At 36.0% G+C, this 22,006-nt stretch overlaps 1 protein-coding gene across 1 annotated transcript in view; it reads left to right on the forward strand.

Annotated features, from left to right (window-relative positions):
• USH2A (usherin) overlaps positions 1-22,006 on the forward strand; it is a 710,400-nt gene that overhangs the window by 21,067 nt on the left and 667,327 nt on the right. Inside the window, exon 3 of the mRNA XM_021698433.1 lies at positions 20,195-20,327. Coding sequence (XP_021554108.1) covers positions 20,195-20,327 — 133 coding nt within the window. The remainder of the gene's footprint in view (positions 1-20,194; positions 20,328-22,006) is intronic.

The raw sequence follows: 22,006 nt of genomic DNA on the forward strand, positions 1-22,006 counted from the left end.
TATTTTGCTTAGCATATTTAATAAACTTTAAATCTTGGTAAAATGGCACGTGATTATGGATACCACAAGAACATATCCACACTTATTTGTCATATCATTATTCCTTTATTTTTCTGTTAGTTAGGCCTGTGAGTTCTCTTCAAAGCTTAGGTACAGAAGTATTCATGTTGGGAATATTTAGCTCTTTAAAAGGCGCATATAATTTAAGTAACATATCTACAATATTTCCCTTGAGCTATAAAATACATATAATCCAATATAGTATAAAGTAAAAAACTTACTGCCTTTTCTAAATGTTTACGTTGGGAAAATAATTAAGACTTGGGGGTTTTGTTTGGGAAAAGTTACAGTTATAGTGTGAATTTATTCTTCATTGTGTTACTCCATTCTCAACTTTTCAGCTAAATTCATTACGATTCTGATTGGGAAATGTAAGGGACACATAGATCTAATAATCTGAGCCTAAGTCTCCCGTTCTATACAAATAACACTGCAAAACTCTGGAATCCCTTTATTTAACGAGGTGAATGGCAGTTGTGTTTACATCAGACTCAACCTAGCTTGGAAACAGTGATTGCAAAGCAAACATGTTTTACTCATGCATTTCCATCTTTTCTAGAATCTGCGATTTTAACACATCAAACCATTCAAATTACGTAGTTATACATTTCACGCAGGAGAAAAACTCATGCTGAAGTAGGTAAAATAGTTTTCAAAATTACTTCCTCCATATTTCCTGGTATACTTTCTCTTTCTTACTCTTTTTTAAAACTGACAGTCAATTTTTTATTTTTCTCTGTTACTGACAGCTAGTAAATGTACTGACAGTTGGGAAGCAAGATGTAAATGTAAGTCACTATTACTTTGTCCACCCGATACCTGAGCATTAGTAGAAATGCTTGGCTCTATTTTAAAATAAAAACTAAATCATTCCCAATGGTTCTGGAGGTAGGATGTATAGAAAAACTGTTCTCTGGTAAATAAAAATGTGTTTGAAGCAAGACCGTAGTGCATTTAGAAATATCATACTTTCGGGGTGCGTGGGTGGCTTAGTCGTTAGGCGTCTGCCTTCGGCTCAGGTCATGATCCCAGGGTCCTGGGATCGAGCCCCACATCAGGCTCCCTGCTCCATGGGAAGCCTTCTTCTCCCTCTCCCACTCCCTCTGCTTGTGTTCCCCTCTCTCGCTATGTCTCTCTCTGTCAAATAAATAAATAAAATCCTTAAAAAAAATTTATAAAGAAATGTCGTACTTTCCCCATTAGGGATGTGACTAGTATTTGTATTGAAGAAAATAGGCCAATTATTTAAGGTGTGTGTTTACTTTCTGTTCCATTAGCTATAAATCTTGTCAGCATATAAATCTCTTTTAGAAGCCAATGGAGGGTGTATAGTGGAGAAGAAAAAACAGGTTAAAAACTTAATATCAGATTAAGTATTTACTCCTGCTTACATACAAGATTCAAGATCAAAAGTTGTTTCATCATAGTTAGAAATATCCTGGTTCGTAAATTTGTTCCTTGAAGAAATGCTATGTAAGTAGTTGGATGTGAAGAATCATAATCTATTGGTAGAAGCATGTTGGGTTAACCTGAACCAAAATTTTTATCATAGAAGCATTAATTGCTTACTTCCGCCATTTATCTTTCCTCTATATTGTAAATAACAGCTGAGATTCAAAATACAAGGAGATAAGTAAATGATAATGTTCATTTATTTACCATTTAGGTGGTACTCACAAGATTTTATTTATTTATTTGGTCCCAGTATTATGTATGCGGGAGTTTATAGACTCTCTATGAAAGCACTCAATTTCAAGCTCGTCAGTTTCATCCCAGAACCTTTCTCTCTTTTCACTTAACACTAGATGCTCAAGAAAGGGGCCCTCGGCTCCTGTTAATTGTCTTATTCTGCTTCGGTCGCTACTTTCCACATGCTTGTCCTGGTCCTGCAATTATACGTAGCTTTGTGAAAATTTGCCATATAAAATTAAAATTGATTTGCCCTTAAATACCGTAGTTTCAATATCCATTTGATTGTTTGAAGAATATCTGTTGGGAGGCAGGGAAAGACTTGCATAATAAGTTACAAAAGGCAGGAATTTCCTCACAGAAAAAGCAGCAGGAGTTTCCTTGGCAGGAGCTTCCGCAAGTGGTGTCAGCAGCTTAGAAGTTGCCATTGGACTGTCGAGCGTTATGCAGATAAATTGTAGCTCTGGCTTGTCTTCCAATGTCATTGTTTGATTTCTCTCTCTGTTAACATGGCATTTGCATTTGGGTCTGACTGAGAACAAGGACCTGTGCAAATGCCTCATGACTTGTGGAGAAATACGCTTTTATGTTAAAAGTGATATGTTTTCTTGTTCACTATGTTCACAATAAAAATTCATCTTCTGAGTCCTAATTCCTTTGTGTGTTTGCAATTTCCATTTTAAGTCCAAATATTAAAATGCAGAGAATGGAAACGAATTTTTGAAGAACTACAGAAACAAAGTTAGTTGGTTACTGGCAGCAACGACCAAAAAGCAGCATAAGGCAAACACAAAATTTGTGGGTTTTTGGTGAAAGATAAGATTCTGAAGGAGGAGGTCCTTACAGTTGCCTTAAAGTGAGCACCCAGGAAGGGAAAACATTAAAACAGTCCCATTTGTAGAAAAAGTATTATTCTTTGCCATGCAGTTGTTTCATTGACTTCTCCAGTTGGAGACACCTTTTGGACATCCTTGCCTTACATGAAAGCGAGGTGTTCGTTTGTTTGTTTGTTTTTGTTGTTGTTTTGTTGTTTTGTTTTTTTTTTTTTTTTTTTTTTTTTTTTTTTTTTTTTTTTTTTTTTTTGTTGTTTTGTTTTTGAGAGAATAATGGTTATACTTAAACACACTGAGTTAAATTTACAGAAGTTAGTTGTTTTTCACTTTAAATAACTAGGTAACTGGATCATGGCAGGATGTCTGTCAGTCCTGGGCAAGGACTTCCCCCGCCTTTCCAATAATGCTATTCAAGGGGAAGCTAGTTACTATGTGACATGCTTGACTCTCAGGAGATTCAGACAAAAAAGAAGGTTAGAGGGCCAAGAGATCCTGATGCTATTCAACGAGATATTTGAGTTGAATACCCATACCAGAATTTTGCCTCATACCTAAACAGACAGTGTAATAATGGGGGAAGGGAAGAAAGAGGGCAGACAGGTTAAAATGTCCTTTCAGGTTAAATGTTAAAATAAGGTCCTTTATTTCTGTCTCTGGTGGTGCAGGGCATTAAAGACCCTGTGACACATTTTGGAAGTGTTGCTTTAAAATAGATTTTAATGTTTGAGGATCTGTAAAGGATATTATTGAGTACTTAATAGATTCTGTGTTTGCCTACTGAAGTCACTACACAGCCAATATCTACATCATTAATTTGTAAAGCATTTTGGCCCACCTGGAGACTATGTACTATATTAAAACAACTTTTATACCCCAAATCTTCTTTTCTAATAATTATAAAATGTTCGGCATCTGAAGAAAATGGTCTAAATCCCACAATTTTGGTCTTGGATAGTTTAATTTGCATAGAATATTCCATGTGGAAAAATTTGATCTATATTGAAGACTTTTTCCATCCAGTCAGCCGTATAATACTAAATTGTGAAACGAGAAATAGAAACTAAATTGTTAAAAATGGAGTCCGAAGTTTGTTTTGACAAAATGGTCATGTCATTACTCTATAGTCTATTACTTTATAGCTTAGGAAAACCAAATTTAGGTATTATAAGTGGTAAGTCTTTGACCATTTTCCTTATAACCAAGTTCTTTATCAAGTTGATACTAGTTTTACAAGTGTTTCTGATATTTATATTTTTAATTTTTGTCTTTTCTAAATTGTATCCTATTACATTCACAGACATAAGAAATGTATAGCTTCTGGATACTCTACACCTTGTATTGTTCTCTCCTTTGTACAAAGTAACTCAATGTTTGTAATGTATCCTCCACTAGACCATAGAACTTTAGGTCAAGGACTCTACCATATCTACTGTTCTTCCCATCAGGGCTTGGCATCATGTCTGAGTGTGGTCAATTCTCAATAAATATTTTTTTGAATGAATGAGTGAGTGAATGAATGGTATCATCCAGTATTGGAATACAGAGATTTGGGAAACAAGACAATAATACAGATGAGAGGTATTACTCAAATATGTAGCAGGAGAAAACTAAAGGAAAAACAAAGTTAATAGGAAACTGAGAGGATTTCATTGGTAACCTAGAGATTAGAAGAGCAGCAAAGATGAAAAGCAGTAAAGTTTTGAACATTCTTTACAACATGGCTTGCAAGTGAGAACTAGGAGGAGGAAAGGAGCCTTCATTAACTTCTGCTTTGTATATGCCAATCCATTTATAACTGTTCCCTTCCCACTTCCCACCTCCAGTATTTTCAGTTACTTCTGTCTCTAAAACAACCTCTAGAGTGAAAATTGTTTTCTTTCTAAAATACAAATGCTGTTACATACCTCCTTTGTTTAAACAAACCGCATGCTCACTGTTGCTTATACTCCAGAGAATGAATTGTCCTTTTCTTAGCAAAGCTTTCAAGAGTCTTCAGAATTTGCTAGGCTGTATGTTGGTAGCCTCATTGTCCTTCTTTGTACCTTGAGCTTTAACCACACTGTTTTCTGAGTCTCTGAAAACCATGTACTTCATGGTCTTCATCCAAGTTTTTCATCCTGCCTTCACTCAGTTTCTTCTGCCTTATATTTCTTCTCTCCTTCTTAACCCCCAGATCTCTTGTAAACATATTTCAGTGACCAGCACAAATGCAACTTCCTTTTATAAAAAAAAAAAAAAACTCTCTAATATTCCTTCTCCTTTTCCCCTATCTCCTGCTCCTAGACCATTGCTTTTTAAAAATATATTGGTTATATGATATTTTTCATATAGGTAGATTTTATTAGTTATTTATAGGTAAATTTGGCATTAAGTAGGGTTTGAGTCTTCCATGACAAATACCTTATTCATTTGTATGTGTCAAGAACAGCAAAATGTCTGTTGCATGGTTGAGGTTTACTACAAATAAATTTATAAACAAAGGAAATGGGGTGAGTTTGGTAAAGACTGATATTATTGAGGAAAATGTCATGGAATGAAAAGCCCAAGATATATTTTTTTAAATGATGAATGAGCATTTACAATTTTGCTAAATTATGTATAATCATTTTTCTTTATACTATACAAAATTCTCCTTCCCACGATGGTGATCACTTTGTAGTTTTCCAGCAATGGTGATTGTTTGGCTTAGTACTCTATCAGTTAAACAACTGTGACTAAATTAGTGATTTTTTTTCTCTCCTATTTTGTCTCTTGATGAATTCAGTGATACCCTTTTCCTCCACAAATGTACTCATATTCTGCCTTTTCTAACTGTACTGCACAGAGGATAACTGGAGTTTCCTTTAAACTAACACATTTTCTTAACTTGTTCATATCAAGGAAAAATGATGCAAACACTGCTTTCTCTCACATTCCCTAGAACTTTATTTCTTCTGCATTTGACATTTCTGACCTCTGATTTTTTTATGATTCTGGCTCTGTTTTCTCCCTGGTGTCTGGGACAGTGTTGTTTCCCAGTAAACACAAGGTAGTAATAGTAACACATACACATTTTCAGCTACTTGGAAAGGGATTTTATTTAAAATGTCTGTTCGGAATGACCTTCCATTTAAATAGAGTGAATCTCATACTCAGATCTTGCCCAATATCTGACCTCTTACATTTTCTTTTATGTTATTTCTCAGTGACTTTGTGCAATACCTATCAATTTAGTGTCATCTCTGGATTTCATTAACAGACTAATTCCTCTTGCAGATCATTAATGAAAATCCAAAATAAAACTGGAATTCTTACCAATTCCCCCCTTAATTCCATAAATATCTAGTTTTAAATGACAGTGCTTAGATTTAAGTTCATATAAAATGTTATTTCAAGTAAGATTGAGTTTTTATGCCTATATGGATTCTTGGTTCAATTACATATAGCAGTTTTATTAATTCTGTTTTCTGTTCCTTTGCAGTATCCTGTGCTAAGTTTGTCCATTAAAATATATATTCCTTCTAAATTCTGGTTAGAGCAGAAATGGTGTAGTCCTCCAGGGAGGTAAATGTAATTTGTTTGATTGGATACTCAAGTTTTCCAATTGTTTTATTTTCCTTAGAGAAATAGAACCTTTCTAGCTTTCAGGTCAATTGGTGTAATGGTTGGATTCAGATGGAATGACACTTTCTCCCCCTTGTAAGTCTCTAGTCCCTCAGAGAAATCCTTGAGAAATCTGTTGACGACTTGCTGTCATCTAGCTGGTCTAATGGTATAAATGACTTAGACACTGATTCCGAGTAGTGTGAAAGCCTAATGGTGAAGTGAAATTTTGATAAGATCTCAAGTGCATTATGAATAAGGTACTTAGGCAGTACCTATATTCATTTCTTACAGTTAGTTTATCATGTCCTTGCTGTTTTTTTGCTAGAGAAGGGGATTTACAGTTTTCACTCACTCAAATGTAACAGCAGTCCATCAAAAACGTTACTACTGTGAGGTATAGAAAAGAATACCATTGTTATGACATTTGTTTTAGGAATCTATGAAAGTAGATAGCAGAAGAAAGCACAGCCCAAAATACACACGGGAGGGAAAAGTTGTGGCTGAGGAGAGCACTGTGTTGTGGGTACTGTAAGTAAGCACCATCTGGCAGACTGCCAGGGAAATGACTTGGCAAAAGGCACTTGGAGTGGCAACCTGGGTCAGCTTCCTATGCTCTTCCCCATCATTAGGCATCAGGCAGTAGAGACATTTGACCTCAGCTTGGAGTACAGGCTGTGGGTCCTAGGCCATAAGGAGGCAGGCTGATGCCCCCAGGATGAAAGGGAATCCCTGTGCCAAGAAAAGGAGTTGTACAGCATACCTATGCTTGCTGCAAGTTTTTGGATCCAGTCTAGAGTGAAGAGGATCATATCCACAGATGGAGCCAATACCCCCCTCCCCCGCCTATAGGAGTATCAGAGATGAAAACAGAGAATGGATGGGGGGAAAGTCATGGATAGAAAAGTTATGTTAGAGTCATGAAAGGAAATGTCTTCGAGTCAAAAGTGTCTTGAGCTAAGATGAGTGCAGTGAATGATCAAAGCTGATGTTATTGTGTGTGTGTGTGTGTGCACGCACACACACATGCATTTGTTCAGGGATGGTGGGGGCGACAAAAACTTAAACAAGAAATATATTGAGAGAAAAGTAGTATCCAAAGAATTACAATAGGATAACATTATAGCAAATTATTTGGTGATTACTGGGGCCTGCTTCAGCATTAAAGGTCTCTCCAAGGGGGCAATATACAGGCTGAGATCTCGGTAAAAATAAAGACTCAGCTAATCCTACATTCCTTCATCCCTACAATCTGTGCTAGAAAAAAGTCTCAAGTCCTAAAATCTCAACTTAAATCGAGTATTTGAACATTATAACTCAAAGGCAAATTTGTAGAAAGTAGAGATAAACTACTACCTAATTATACTTACCTGGGCAGGAAGTTACCCTGCCCTACAGATGTTACAGATATTAGGAGATTCAAAGCTTCAGAGAAATATCCTGGACACAAGTGTTACGTGAGAGACATCAGATATTCAGTTGAATTTTTCTGTGGTAGATATTAGAAGCCTTGTAATTCTTACCCTAACCTTTTAATTCTTTTACCTTTTAATATCCACCTTTATTCTTGATTCACCCTTTTTAAAGATACACTGAAAAGAATTATAACCTCATTTTTCTTTTTAATAAGTGAAATCAACATGCAAATATTTTCCCCCACACACTATCTTTATTTTGGACCTCATGCTTCTGAGGCCTGCCAGTCTTTGGAGAAGGCTAATCCAGGCTTTCAAAAAGAGATGAACTATTCTAAATACTCAGCCCCACCAAATTTACAGATTTTTGTTGACAGCTGCTGCTTTCTTGGGGGAAAATGGCTTGGGAAGAAATATGTAAGAATTGAAATGAATAAATAGGAATTATAAAAAGACAAAATGAATATTATTTTCAAGAGTCCTACTTGTATCTGGTAATCCCATTATTAGCATGAGGTTCTAAAGATGGTAATAAAAACATACATTTATTTTGCCCAAACAGATGATATTATCTCTGTTTTTTTGATAATGTCAAGGGGTGTAAAAGAAACTGCTGAGTGTTTTGCATTTGACCCACAAATAGCTACTTTTGTTTTTAGGGCCGATATAATCCTTACCTTAAAAGAATGCCTATTTGCTGGTGTAATATTTATTTTTGTCTAAACCACGTTAAATGTGTGTGTCTCCATTACTGATTGAGGAAAAAACTGCTTAGACAATTATTCTCTCACCAGCTTCAGGGCAGAGAGCCCTTTAAACAAGGGTCACTATGAAGACCTTATTCTCAATTCTAGAATGCTTTAAAGACAAAGCAATTCACATCAGATTACATGATACAGTACTTAAAGGAGGTTAAAGAGATTCACATTTTTCCTTTGGCCAAAAATGGCTCATCTTCACTTAGTTTATGAGACTGATTTTTAATAAATTTTGCTCAGTATCATTGGAGCTGCTAAAAAATCTAAGAGAAAAACAAAATAATCTAAGAGAACACAAAGCCTAGAAGATGGGTGGCTCTTATGAAAAAGCATGTATTTGAAGAATGTAAGATTAATAACCCATTCATTAATTCATGGATGATTCTACCCTTATTGAAGATTTTAGTAGGAGTAACTCAGGCATAGTATAAGTAGGCATTGTTACCTCTGTTTTTTCATATGGTAGGACTCCATTTCAACTTACAAATTACTGCTCAGGATCTTTAAGATGTCAATTGAGTACTGGCGTGAAGTTTAGTTTTGGACTGTACACAGAAATGATTTCCTATGTATCTGTCCACATGTTGAGGGTTTGATTGATGGCCCTCCTGACTTTGGGTCAGGAGTGAGTTCACATCTCTTGGCAGGGCTTTGGCTTATTCCCTGAAAGTATAAACAGAAATCTAATATTCACCAATTTGATTATCCTCTTTCAGGCGTAATTTGACTTAGTGATATTTAACTTTAACATTACAATTTAAAGGGATTTTAAAAACTGGAACATATTTGAAGAAAAGTGAGAAAGGTGATTTTAAATTCAACTCATTAGAAGGAAGAAAAATTTAAAGAATGGAGCTTGATCAGCATAAATGGAAGGTGTGGGGTAACTTCTAAGACTCTCCATTTTCTTGTTTCTTGTGTTTTTGTCTTTCTACAACTCACTTCTTTCCTATTCTCTACCACTTTGTACTTTGCTAATTCCTATTCATCCTTCAAGAGTTACTCTAGAGGAAGCTTCATTCATTTAGTGAAAATTTAATGGGTACCCAGTCGTTGCTAGTTACTGTTCTGGGGAATAAGGAAACAGCAGTGAATAAAACAGCAAAAAGAAACAAAACAGAGCCTCCTCTCATGGAGTTTATGATATAGGCTTGGAGAGGAGACTAATGCTAAAAAGGAAAGTAAATAAAATATGCAAGTTAGGTGTGGATAGAGAGAATAATCATATAGGAAGGGGGCTAGGAAGGACTAGGCTACAGTTCTAGATAGGGTAGCTAGGAAAGGCTTGCTAAAAATGACATTTGAGGAAATATCTGAAAGAGATGAGCAAATAAGCCAGCAGGTGTCTGTAGGACTAATGTTAAGTAAGGGAAAAGAAAAAGCAATGACTGAGGAAAATAAGTGCCTGGAATGTTTGAAGAAGGCAGTATAGCTACAACTGAGAGTACAGGAACATACTAATAGGAAATAAGCCAGGGATAACAAGGGGCCAGATTGGGTAGGGCTTTGTAGAACTTTAACTTTTACACAGGGTAAGAACTCATTGAAGGTATTTTTGCAGGAGAGTGACATGGACCTGCTTTTGTTTTAGCAAGAATCTTTGGGCTGCTGTCCTGAGAATATACCAAAGGGCAACCTGTACCAAATCAGGGGGCCACTGCAAAAATTACAGGGCGGGATGGTGGTGGTGGCTTGGGCCAGAGTTGCAGCAAGAGGAGTGATGAGCAGTGAGTGGATTGTGGATCTATTTTGGAAGTAGAACCTCTGCATTTGCTGGATTTGATGGAAGAGATGAGAGGCATGAGGGAAAGAGAGGAGTTGAGGAGGACTCTAAGGGTTTGGGGCTGAACAACTGGAAGAAAAGAGTTGCAATGTTCCAAGATGAGGAAAGCTGTGGAAGAAGCAGGTTGGGGCTTAAGAGCAGAGCTCTATTTTGGAACATTTATGTTTGAGAAGCCTAATAGACTTCCAAGAAAAGATGTTGAATAGAAAGATAGATGTAGTGGTCTAGTTTAGAAGTCTAAGGTAGAGATAATCACTTAGGAGTAATCAACATAATGATGCTACTTAAAGCATTGAGATAAGATGATATTATCGAGGAACTACTTATATATTCAGGAAGAAGAGGTGTAAGGACTGAGTCTTGGGGCACTTCTATATTTATAGGTCCAAGAAGAGGATCCTAGCAAAGGAGACTGAGATCAGCCTGAGGGATAAGAGGAAATGAAGAGAGCTTGATGTACTTGCAGCCAAATGACATACGTGTTTCAAGGAGGAGGGAACCATCAGTTCTGTCAAATGGGGCTGGTGGTCCAAGTAAGATGACAACTGGGAATTTACTCTTTGCTTTTAGTCTCATGGAAATCGTTGGTGACCATGATAAGGGAGTTATGATGATGTGGCAGGCAGGATATTAGTGATGTATAGGAGAATTCATCAAATTGGTACACCTATTGAGGGTAAGGGGAGGTAGGTTTCTCCCTTTCAGAAAAAGGAGTTATAAATATGGAAAGAGAGAAAATCAGAATGAAGAGTGTTAGATTAGAACTGAATTTATCAGTGTAATCTCACTTCATATATGTGTGAGTGTGCATGCAAGCATATATACGTAGATGTAGAAACAACATAGAAGCAAATGTGTATGTATGTGTATACCTAATATCTGTGTCTGTCTGCCTATTTATCATCTATCTATCTATCTATCTATCTATCTATCTATCTATCTATCTATCATCTATCTATCTATCATCTATCTATTATCTTCATAGTCCCTACTTCTATCCACTGAGAGGGAGAAGGAGGGTCTGGGAGAATAGCAACCAAACAGTATGATATACTTAGCAATGATCTTTGTTCCTCAATGTCACTGATCACTTAAGAAACCAGAATTTCGGGGTGCCTGGGTGGCTTAGTTGGTTAAGTGTTTGCCTTTGGCTCAGGTCATGATCCTGGGGTCTTGGTATTGAGCCCTGAGTTGGACTCCCTGCTCAGTGGGGAGTCTGCTTCTTCCTCTTCTTCTGACCCTCTCCCCTGCTCGTGTTCTCTTGCACTTTGTCTCTCTCTCTCTTAAATAAATAAATAAAATCTTAAAAAAGAACGAAACCAGAATTTCTTGGAGAAATATCTGGTGCTAGGGCAGGGAAGTAAAGATGATCCTGGAATATTTTGTATCCGAAAGCAAGAGGATGCTTAAAGAATTATGAGGACATGTCAATATGACACAGAATCCATCTTCATGAGTCCTCCATTGTCTCAATGTGGAACAACTTGAGCATCGAAATACATATTGGGAGTATTATATCCCACTGAATAACATACAGATTCACGAGTCTGCATAGAAATAAATGTAAACAATGAAAGCTTAATTAGAAACAGGATATTTATACAGTCTCTGAGTATCTGCTCACAAAATGCTTATTAGTTGCAAAGGGAAACTGTGTATTTTTACAGTGCAGAAGCCTGACAGATACCAGTTTATTCATACAAAGTTATCAATAATGGAACAAATAGAAATTATATAATACATGATAAAATGTAATGATCACTGAATGACCTGCATCTAATCCTGAGGAAACAGACACACCCAAATTGAGAGGCAACCTACAAAATGACAGTGGTCTTCAACAGTGTTAAGATTATGAAAGTCAAGGAAAGATAGAAGAATTGTTCCAGATCAAAAACCTAAGAATCATGATAACTATATGCAACATGTGATTCTGGACTAGATTTTTTTTATCTGTAAGGGACATTTTTGGAACAATTGGCAAAACTTGAATTGGTCTGAAGATAAGATAGTAAGGCTGTGTCAATGCTGGTTTTCTGATTTTGATGATTGTATTGTGGTTATGTAGAAGAATGTCTTTTTTTAAGAGCAAATACACTACAGTATTCAGGGATAATGGGATATGTCAGAAATTTAATCTCAAATGTTTCAGAAAAAAAATATACTGTTCTTGCAACTTACCTGTCATTTTGAGACAGTTTTTTTTTTTTTTTTAGAGATTTTATTTATTTATTTGAGAGAGAGAGAATGAGAGACAGAGAGCATGAGAGGGAGGAGGGTCAGAGGGAGAAGCAGACTCCCTGCCGAGCAGGGAGCCCGATGCAGGACTCGATCCTGGGACTCCAGGATCATGACCTGAGCCGAAGGCAGTCGCTTAACCAACTGAGCCACCCAGGCGCCCCGAGACAGTTTTTTTTAAGTAGTAAAAACAAACTAATTGAACTGTATTACAGAGAGAATAAGAAAAGAGACACAGGACAAAGCACATATAGACAACTCATTTGGGAGGTATCACTGTTGTGGGAACAAGAGAAATGGGGAAGTATTTGGAGAAGCAGAATACTAAGATTATTTCTGTTTCTCATCCTTGTCCCCAAGCATTTTATTCATATTTATTTTATTGCATTTGCCACATTGCATTGGAAGAATTTTTATAGGTCCATTTCCATTACAGATTGTAAATTCCTTATAGAAAAGACCTGTGTTTTATGTATCTCTTATGTATAGCATAACACTTAGCATATCATAATATGCTCATTAAATATTCAAACAGAACCATTCTCAAAAAAGCTATGTTTGTTTTTTAAAGCTATGGCTTTTAATGAAAGATGTCATGATCAGTTTCCTTGCTAAACATGGAAGACAAAATAAGTTGACTTAGTTTTAAGGAGAGGAAATTATAGTTATAACAAATAACTTCTAGATTTTGGGGTATAAAATACTGAACGGTTACTAGGGTGTTTTACAGCTAATTCTAGTTACTTTTTGGAAGCCCTCTGTTTTGTATAGATAAAATAGAAAAGGGAACCAATGAGATAGTGAGATAATTAAGAGTGTTAAATAGTGTGATCATCTGTACACTGAAAGCATTATTTTTTTATGATTTTATTTATTTATTTGGGAGAGAGAATGAGAGACAGAGAGCACGAGAGGGAAGAGGGTCAGAGGGAGAAGCAGACCCCCCGCTGAGCAGGGAGCCTGATGTGGGGCTCGATCCCGGGACTCCAGGATCATGACCTGAGCCGAAGGCAGTCGCTTAACCAACTGAGCCACCCAGGCGCCCCACTGAAAGCATTCTTAAGTGTGGAATTGTACATGAAATGTTCCTAGCCAGTATCTACAGAAAATGGGCTGGCTCTATCCCCATGCCCTAGGAAATCAACAATAAATCGGACCACTGGCTGATTTTTCCATCACATATCTGTAAGCTAATAGTTTTTTTTTTTTTTTTTTAAGAGAGAAAGAGAGTAATTTAACAGTTTGGGAGGAAGTGGCCATGAGAGTTTCCCATCCAGTCAAGATAGGATGAAGAAAACCGGTTATGTTCCTATGTTAAATTTTTAGAGATGGATTTAGTTGGAGGCATGTTTGTATGAGGTTGTCGTAAACAGAGAGCTTTAATAGATATGAAGGGGAAACTAGCAAATCCAAAGCATCATAACTAGAGTGAAAATGTAATATGTTGAGGCATAGACTACTTCAAGGGCCTGGCTTGCCTGAGTTACTCAGAGAGGAAAGAAAAGCAAAGTGTGTGTGTGTGTATAGGGCACAGGGATGGGATGAGGGGATGGGAAGATGGGAGGAGGGGAGAGGAGTAAGTGTTGCAATAAAACATATGAGCTCATGGAAAATGAAAAGTAGAAACAAAAACAAGAAAAATCTTTGAGGAACTTATCTGCGTATAAAGTCATTTTCCTGTAGAATCTTTCATATGGTCAAAGGGAATGAAAATATAAGCAGTTATTTAGTGAATCAAACTAGTTGTGGGAACACATGCACATTCCAAATATTTGAGGGCAACCCAAGTGATTAATTTCTGCCAAATCAGCCTTCCCAGAATAATTGCCTCACCTCTTTTATTCATATTGTTTGTATAAATGTGGCTCAATAGGGAATATTTAATAGACTAGACTATTTATAATTATATAAAAATTCATGTTAGTAAACAAGGACACTCGGCAAAGGTGATGCATCCTTACATGACACATTTATCTGTTAGAAAATGGTGCCTTCGTCGCTTAGAATTGTAACAGTGTAGATTGTGTTGGTGGTTTTATTTTTGGAGTATCAATTAGTCAATCAATCAATTAGTATTTATTGAGCTTCTGCCCATCACTTAGGGCACACTCATCAAATTTGCAAATGACACAAATCTTGGAGGATGATAAATACATTGATGACAGACAGAGCGTCCAAAAAGATTTTGACAGCCTGGAGCAATGGGCTGAATCTAACAAGATGAAATGTAACATGGATAAATATAAATTTCTGTCCTTGGGTCCATGAAACTAACTGCGTAAATACAAGATGGGATGGATGTGTTTTAAGCAGTATGTAAGAAAGAAAAGACTTAGTATTTTAGTGAGTAGTCAGCTCAACTTAATTTATCAGTTTTAGCTGCATGATGTCATTGCCAAAAATCTAGCATGCAATTTTGGATTATTTTAAGGTGATAATCCTGTTTCAGTTTGGCAAGTCAAATCACATGTAGAGATTGCAGTACTTAAGAAGAGAGCCACATTTTAAGAAGAGAGAGACCCCAAACCATGTCATATTTAGAACACAACAGAAACGAAGCATATTTATCCTGAAGAAGACTTAGGAGAAAACGCCATCTTTCTTTACATCTGTGAGCTCTCACATGGGAAAGGGATTGGTATTGGATTTGTCTGGTGTGGTTTCAATAGTTAGAGCTGGGAACTATGAATTAAAGTTATAAGGATATCTTTTTCAGCTTTATCATTTATAATAGTAAACGCTGTTCAAAGATGAAAGGTTCCCCAAGTCTGCAGAAGGGGGACACTGGAGCACTTAAAACTCAGTGTCCTTATTTTGGGGGTAGTAGCGCTGCAGAAGGGCAATCTGAGAACTCAGCAAGGTAATGTAAGTAGAGCATTCAGCAAAGTGTCAGGAATATGACAAGTGATTATGTAGTTCATCGGGGTTGTTACCCTTCTCATTGTGGGAGGTGTTTGACGTGAAGCCGAAATCATCGCTGAGTGGAGTTCTAGCAGAAAGACTCATGGATGGGTCTGACACATGAGACGGCTGTTACTTCGAAATGCTAACTGGGTGTAACTGACTAATAAAAATCGGTTTGAACAGCCTCTGGAACCCATCAACCTTTCTATGTGACCTTGAATATTGTAACCTTCTTGTTTTCAATTCTCTGTGATTCAGTTTCATTACCTTTAAGATAAAGATAAAATAACAAACCTTCCTTGGATTGTTGTAAGGATAAACAGAGAAAATACACATAACAATTTTAATGCCCAACATGCTGATTTTTCTATAAATGTGAACACTTTTATAATGCTGAAGTAGCTGGAAAAGGATTATTGAAAGATACAGGACTTGAGATATGTTTGAAAAATACTAAAAATTTAGGTAAGTGAAAGACAGTAGCAAGGTTCTTCCCATAGAAATATCTTGGACAAAGCATGGAGATGGAATTAAGCACTGTGTGATCATCGGACAGTGAGGAGACATCTCCAGTTAGATGAAGTTGGCTCTTGGTGATTAGTTAGAAATCAAATTGGATGGGATGAGTAAGGAAGAACCTCAGAAAACCTTTGGTTTAGGATAGTAAGCAGTAAGAGGGACATTCCACATGTGCTCAGGTAAGGGAACAAAACATACCTATGATATTTTAAAATAATCTTATGGAGTTTTCAGAGTAAATTGCCTGCCTTCCTTATGCTTAAAAAATTATGGATGCTTTTTTGCAAAGCCTTCTTTAACCTAGAAATAGAAATTCTATTTTAGGGCAATTTCTATTTCAGAAAGTCCAAGACATGTTTCTTCCACAAAGTTTTCCCTTCAGATTCATATCACAGTAGTTTTCTTTTTTGTCTGAATTTCTTAATATTCAAAATGATGATCTTTATATTTGTATCATCCATCATCATCTTTTGAGGGTAAATTTGAATTCAAGATATGTTGCCAAATCACTTTATATTAAATCTATAAAAAAGGTATTATTCAAAATTCTTAAAATGGTTTTGCTTTAAAATGAGACCCGTTAAATTAATGAAACTGGTATTTCTGGGAGGCTTGTAACTTGGTTCTGAAAAGACAAGTCTTACAGGAAAGGGCCAAAATTATACACCATACATGAATGGATTGAGGCACAACTTCTCAAAGCAACTCTTCGAAAAAGACAACACTTTATTAACTGCACTGAATCAGTACTTAAGTCAAAAACAACTGTCATCATTTATAGTGTTGCAAACACTAGTCTATTAAAATTATTCATACATGTAAGTGCCTTGGGAAAAAGGATCATGACTTTATTTTCTTTATTTATAATTTATAGGGGAAGTGTGAGTACTGGCTTCCTGCTTTATTGAATTAAAATGAAATTAGAAGAATATAAGCAACAAGAAAAGGATTTCTCTGGTGAGGAAGTTAGCACAGGTATTCTGCATATTTCCTAGCCTCAGTCAGTACTTTCTTTTGGTTGTTGGTGGCCGGCAGGAGCAGAAAAGCAACAAAGATTTGGCATTTCAGTGGAACAGCTGATGATAGTTATGATACTCCAGGTGGACTTGATTGAATTTTTTTCTTGGTAGCTTCTCAGCTATTGCGTGACTTTCTGGAATTTTGAGTTACACCCCCATCTAATCAGGCATGAAAATGGTCAGGAATTCTACTTAAAACAACAGCAACAAAAAACAACTAATACACTCTTGTGCTCAAAGGAATGAGCACAGATTACCATAGGGACACAAATTTGACCCCCCCCCAAAAAATCATTAAAATGAAATATAAAACCTCAGGAGAATGAAGGGTCGGGAATGACCTGCTCCCCTCTATCTTCTTTCCAATGTGTTTTTTGAATGTCTCATGAGGGGATTTAAGGCTTTTCTACCACTGATACTGGCTTGGCCAATTCGTTCCTTCAAGCCACACCAATAAACACGTACAAACTCCTCTAATCCCCGAGAGGTGGAAAATGAGATGGGTGTGAAGTTTACTTCAGCAGAAGGCTTTCTTGTCGCAAATCAGAAATTCCACCACACATATTCCTATTCCTCCAGATAACTGGCAAGGGGATCATCAGAATGAGCTATTGCCAAGAGCTACCTGCATCTTCACGGTTCCAGTGTGATGGGGCCCCAGACCAGAATTGCAAAGTAGTTAAGAGAATCTTGGAATATAAAACATGGTACAGAACACCAAAGAAGATTTAGTCTTATTTATAGAAAGGTGGTTGATAGGGGAGGGGACAAGAGAAGAGAGTGGCTTGAGATCATCATTAATCATTTTGTAAGTACCAACAAAGTGAAAACATCCTTCCAGAATTCACTGCAAGTGACACTGAATCCTTCTACTAAGCAAATATGTGATGAGTTGATAAAAAAAAAAAAAAAAAAAAAAAAAAAAGGCCTGAAACTTTTAACTACAGATATAATACAGTGAATATAGAAAATCAAAAACATGCTTTCTATTTGACTCAAAATAAAGGTGCACTTAAACTTGTAAAAGACAACATTTTTATTTGAATGATATGACAGAACTGTCACAGGAGTGTTACCTGCTATAAAGAAAGCCTAAGAATTATTACCTTTATTAGACCAGTGACACTGAGCTTTAGCCATACATTTCTAACTTCTGTCCCTCTACAGAGACAATTTTCTTTTCTTAAATAAACTGTCATGCTAGTGTTAATATATTGTTGGCTCTCTCATGCTCTGAGAATACAGCTGATATAAAACATGTATATGTTAGATTGGTAATAGTATCTTTAGTGTAGCTGACTAGAACAAATGTGTTTCCCTCATGGCTGTGCTAATGTGATAAAGGAAAATTGGCTGTTCATCAGCTTTTGGCTGGGTAAAGACAGTAGAGATGGAACCACATTCTTTTTTATGCATTAATACCATCGAGAACTTTTCACTAGTTATATTTCATGTGCCTGCATGTTGCACAAAGATGTTGTAAAACATGAGATAATGCTACAAATAACAAAGTAGAAAAGCCTGTATCTTTTATAATGATAACAGTCAAACACCAAATGACAGTAACAGGCTGTAAAAAATGGGTTGCAAAAAAAATGCAGCCCTACGACCCAGCAGAGAGGTATATATGCGGGCCCACGAGGAGCTGGTGTGTGGTTTTGGGTCTTTATGTCAAGGCTTTGTTTTAGAATTAAGTAAAATGTAACATGGGGTCGGTAGACTTAAAGAACTACATGGTTTTAATAAAAGCAGATTAGATAGTATGGAGAAAAGCTATATGGAATAACTTTTTGAAGAATTAATATTCCCAAGTAATCATGTTGTTAACTCCCAGGATTGGTTGATTGGTTTGTTTGTTTGCTTGGAGAGAGAGGGCTGTTGAAAAGTAAGACAGTCACTCACTCACATAATGATCTAAAGATGTTGGAGAATGGCCTACTTTCATCAGTTATTGTGAGGAAGTTTTAGGAGAATAGCATTTTGAAAGCTATGATTTCATTGTATTTTTAATTAAAATGTTAGCATCTAGCCTTTCAACTGCAAGACATTGTATTTCTCTCTTTCCCCTCTCCCTACTCCCACCCTCATGTTTTGTTTGCCATTTCAGCCCCTTGGCTAGAGCACCAGGGATTCCCTGTACATTCAAGTTAAAAGCACTTGAACAGGACTGTTTGTCGATACTAAAGTTGATATCAAACAGCTGATCAGTTTATTCAGAAATATATGCAATCATTGAAGATTTTGTATAGATACCATCCATGAAGTAGTCTGAGTAACTGTTTGAATTGGCTATTCAGGTATCACTGCACACAAATAAAATTTCATAATTTCACAATTATAATGTAATTAAGGGATCATCTAGCCATAACTCCTGGAACAAATCTGGTTGGTTGAATGTTTTATTATTTTATTTTTTATTTTTATTTTTTTAAAAGATTTTATTTGAGAGAGAGAGGTAGAACATGAGGGAGCGGAGGGGGACAGGGAGAGGGAGATGCAGACGTCCCTCTGAGCAGGGAGCCCATCACAGAGCTTGATCCCAGGACCCCGAGATCATGACCTGAGCTGAAGGCAGATGCTTAACTGGCTGAGCCATGCAGGTGCCCTGGTCAAATGTTTTAATAAAATTTCTCTGGAACACATCCATGCTCATTCACATGTGTATTGTCTCTGGTTGCTGTCCTATTACAATAGCAGAGTTGAGCAGTTGTGACCCGGACCATTTGGACCACAAAATCAAATTACTTGGCTTGCAGATAAACAGTATTTATTCTCTGCCTGTTTACAGAAAAAGTTTGTTGATCCCTGATGTAGAGAGTTGTTAGGTTGTCCGATTAATTAGCCTAGAATATTTTTGTCAAATTTTTATATTCTGTATTGGGGAAGTAAATACAGCTGAATATCACCAACTATGGTACCAACACTAATAAAGGAAATATTTACAAGAAACATTTCCTATTAACAACTTAAATTGTATTATATCCATATATTATATATTTTTGGTATATCTAGCTTTGAATATTTCTACCTTTTGTATTCATTTCTGTTTATTTCCAAATATGGTTGTAACAAATTTAGTATCTAAAGGAACAACATATTCTCAAAAAAGTTATGAAGGCATGGCAGTCAGAGCTGCTTAAATATATGGGACAAATAATTATATATACCTGTGAATGCCCTGGTAGATATCACAGCACAAAACTATAATATGTAGGTTCATATCTAGATATACAAACACACAGATATATCATTGAGCCATTAAAATAGTTTTCAGTCTTTCCAACTGAAGAAAGTAGTGAAGTAGGAAATTAACTTGAGAAAGACTGCTGAAATGTAGTTATTATGAAATACAAGGTTACACAATTAAAATAATAATGGTGATAATTTCTTGCAGGTGCATCAGACAAAAATCAGTTTCTTCATCAATGGTTTGGAGGAGGATAATACAGCATTTGATGCAAGAACTCTAAGTGGTTCAATTATAGATTTTGCCTCTGGTACTACACAAATAGGACAGAGTTTAAATGGTAAGATTCTGACTTCAGAAAATTATTTTATCCAATTACAGTATTACTAAAGAAAGTGTCAAAAATAATATTTTAAAATATCTAGGTTTATTTGTTTCCTAGGGCTGCTGCCACAAATTAGCAGCAACTGGGTGGACTTAATACAGCAGATACGTGTCCTCTTCCCACAGTTCTGGAGCCTATAAATCTGAAATCAAGGGTTTGCAGTGTTGTTTTTCTTCTGGAGATTCCAACCAGTTCTGTGCCTCTTTTTCTGGCTTCTGGAAGTCCATAGTGCTCCTTGGCTTGTAGCTGCACAGACCCAATCTTTGCTTCCATGTTCACATGACCTTCTCCTCCGTGTCCTCTTCCCTTCTCTTCTAAGAGGACTTGTGGTTAAATTTATCACCCCCCTCCATCTTATATGCTTTCCTTTCCAGATCCTTCATTATATATGCAAAGACCCTATTTTCAAATAAGGTCACAATCTCAGGTTCCAGATGGACATACATTTTGGAGATCACTCTTCAACCCACTATACTAGGGAAACTTTAAAATTAAACGGTAACCTATTAAGATCAATTTTTAAATAAGAACAATGAATGATAAACTATATTTTCTTTTTTTTTTTTTTGGTTTGAATTTTAAAGTAGGACTTAGAGTATTGGAGACTAAAAAATAATATTCAACAATAATAAGCTGGATTTATGGTGTTCATATCTTCCTGCCATAAAAACAGGCCATATAGGTTTAAAAGATACTATACACTACATCCTGAATAAAAACAGAAATTGAATTTAGAATTATCTTGAAATAATTGGCACAATTGTCTATAAAACACCTGCACTTTAAAAATGGAATTATTATCTTATATTATTAAATAATAAATACTCATTATAATAAAATTCACACAATACAGAACTCTATGGAATAAAAAATATTTTACATTTTTCTACCTTTATAGATATAGCTAACTTTTTTATACCCTTCCAGAATTTTAGTACATATTGCTGGAGATATGGTTATAATTATAATTTTCCAAAAATGAAATTATAATACATATGCTTTCTCTGAGCCCTCTAAAAATAAATACTTTCCCTCCAAATGTTATGGACAACATTCCATGTTAATATGCCTTCTCATTTAAAATGGCTTCATTGTGCACAATTGTATATCTGGAACAAGAACTTTAAAACAATCTCCTATTAATGAGCATTTGGATTATTCTTAATATTTCAATATTATTAGCAATTATTTGCTAGAAATCACTATATATGTCTATATTTCTATACCTCTGTTTCTATATCTGTGTAGTCCATGCTGACACACATATATACCTACATATGCATTTGAACAATTGTCTGCACAGTTCCTTAAGACCTTAAACTTTGGTGTCAGTCTGCCTGGATTCAAATCCCCTCTCTTCACTCAGTAACCATGTGACTTGGAACAACTTTTTAATGACTCTAAAATGTAGTAACCCCAAATTTATTTATGTATTTTTTACGTTTTTATTTTAATTCCACTTAGTTAACATACAGTGTTATATTAGTTTCAGGTGTATAATATAGTGATTCAACATTTTCATGCATCACCCTGTGCTTATCACGACAAGTGCACTCCTTGATCCCCATCATCTATTTAACTTACCCCCCCACCCCCTCCTGCCTGGTAACCATCAGTTTGTTCTCTATAATTTT

This window comes from Neomonachus schauinslandi, chromosome 6 (assembly GCF_002201575.2).
Source record: "Neomonachus schauinslandi chromosome 6, ASM220157v2, whole genome shotgun sequence".
Lineage (NCBI taxonomy): Eukaryota > Metazoa > Chordata > Mammalia > Carnivora > Phocidae > Neomonachus > Neomonachus schauinslandi.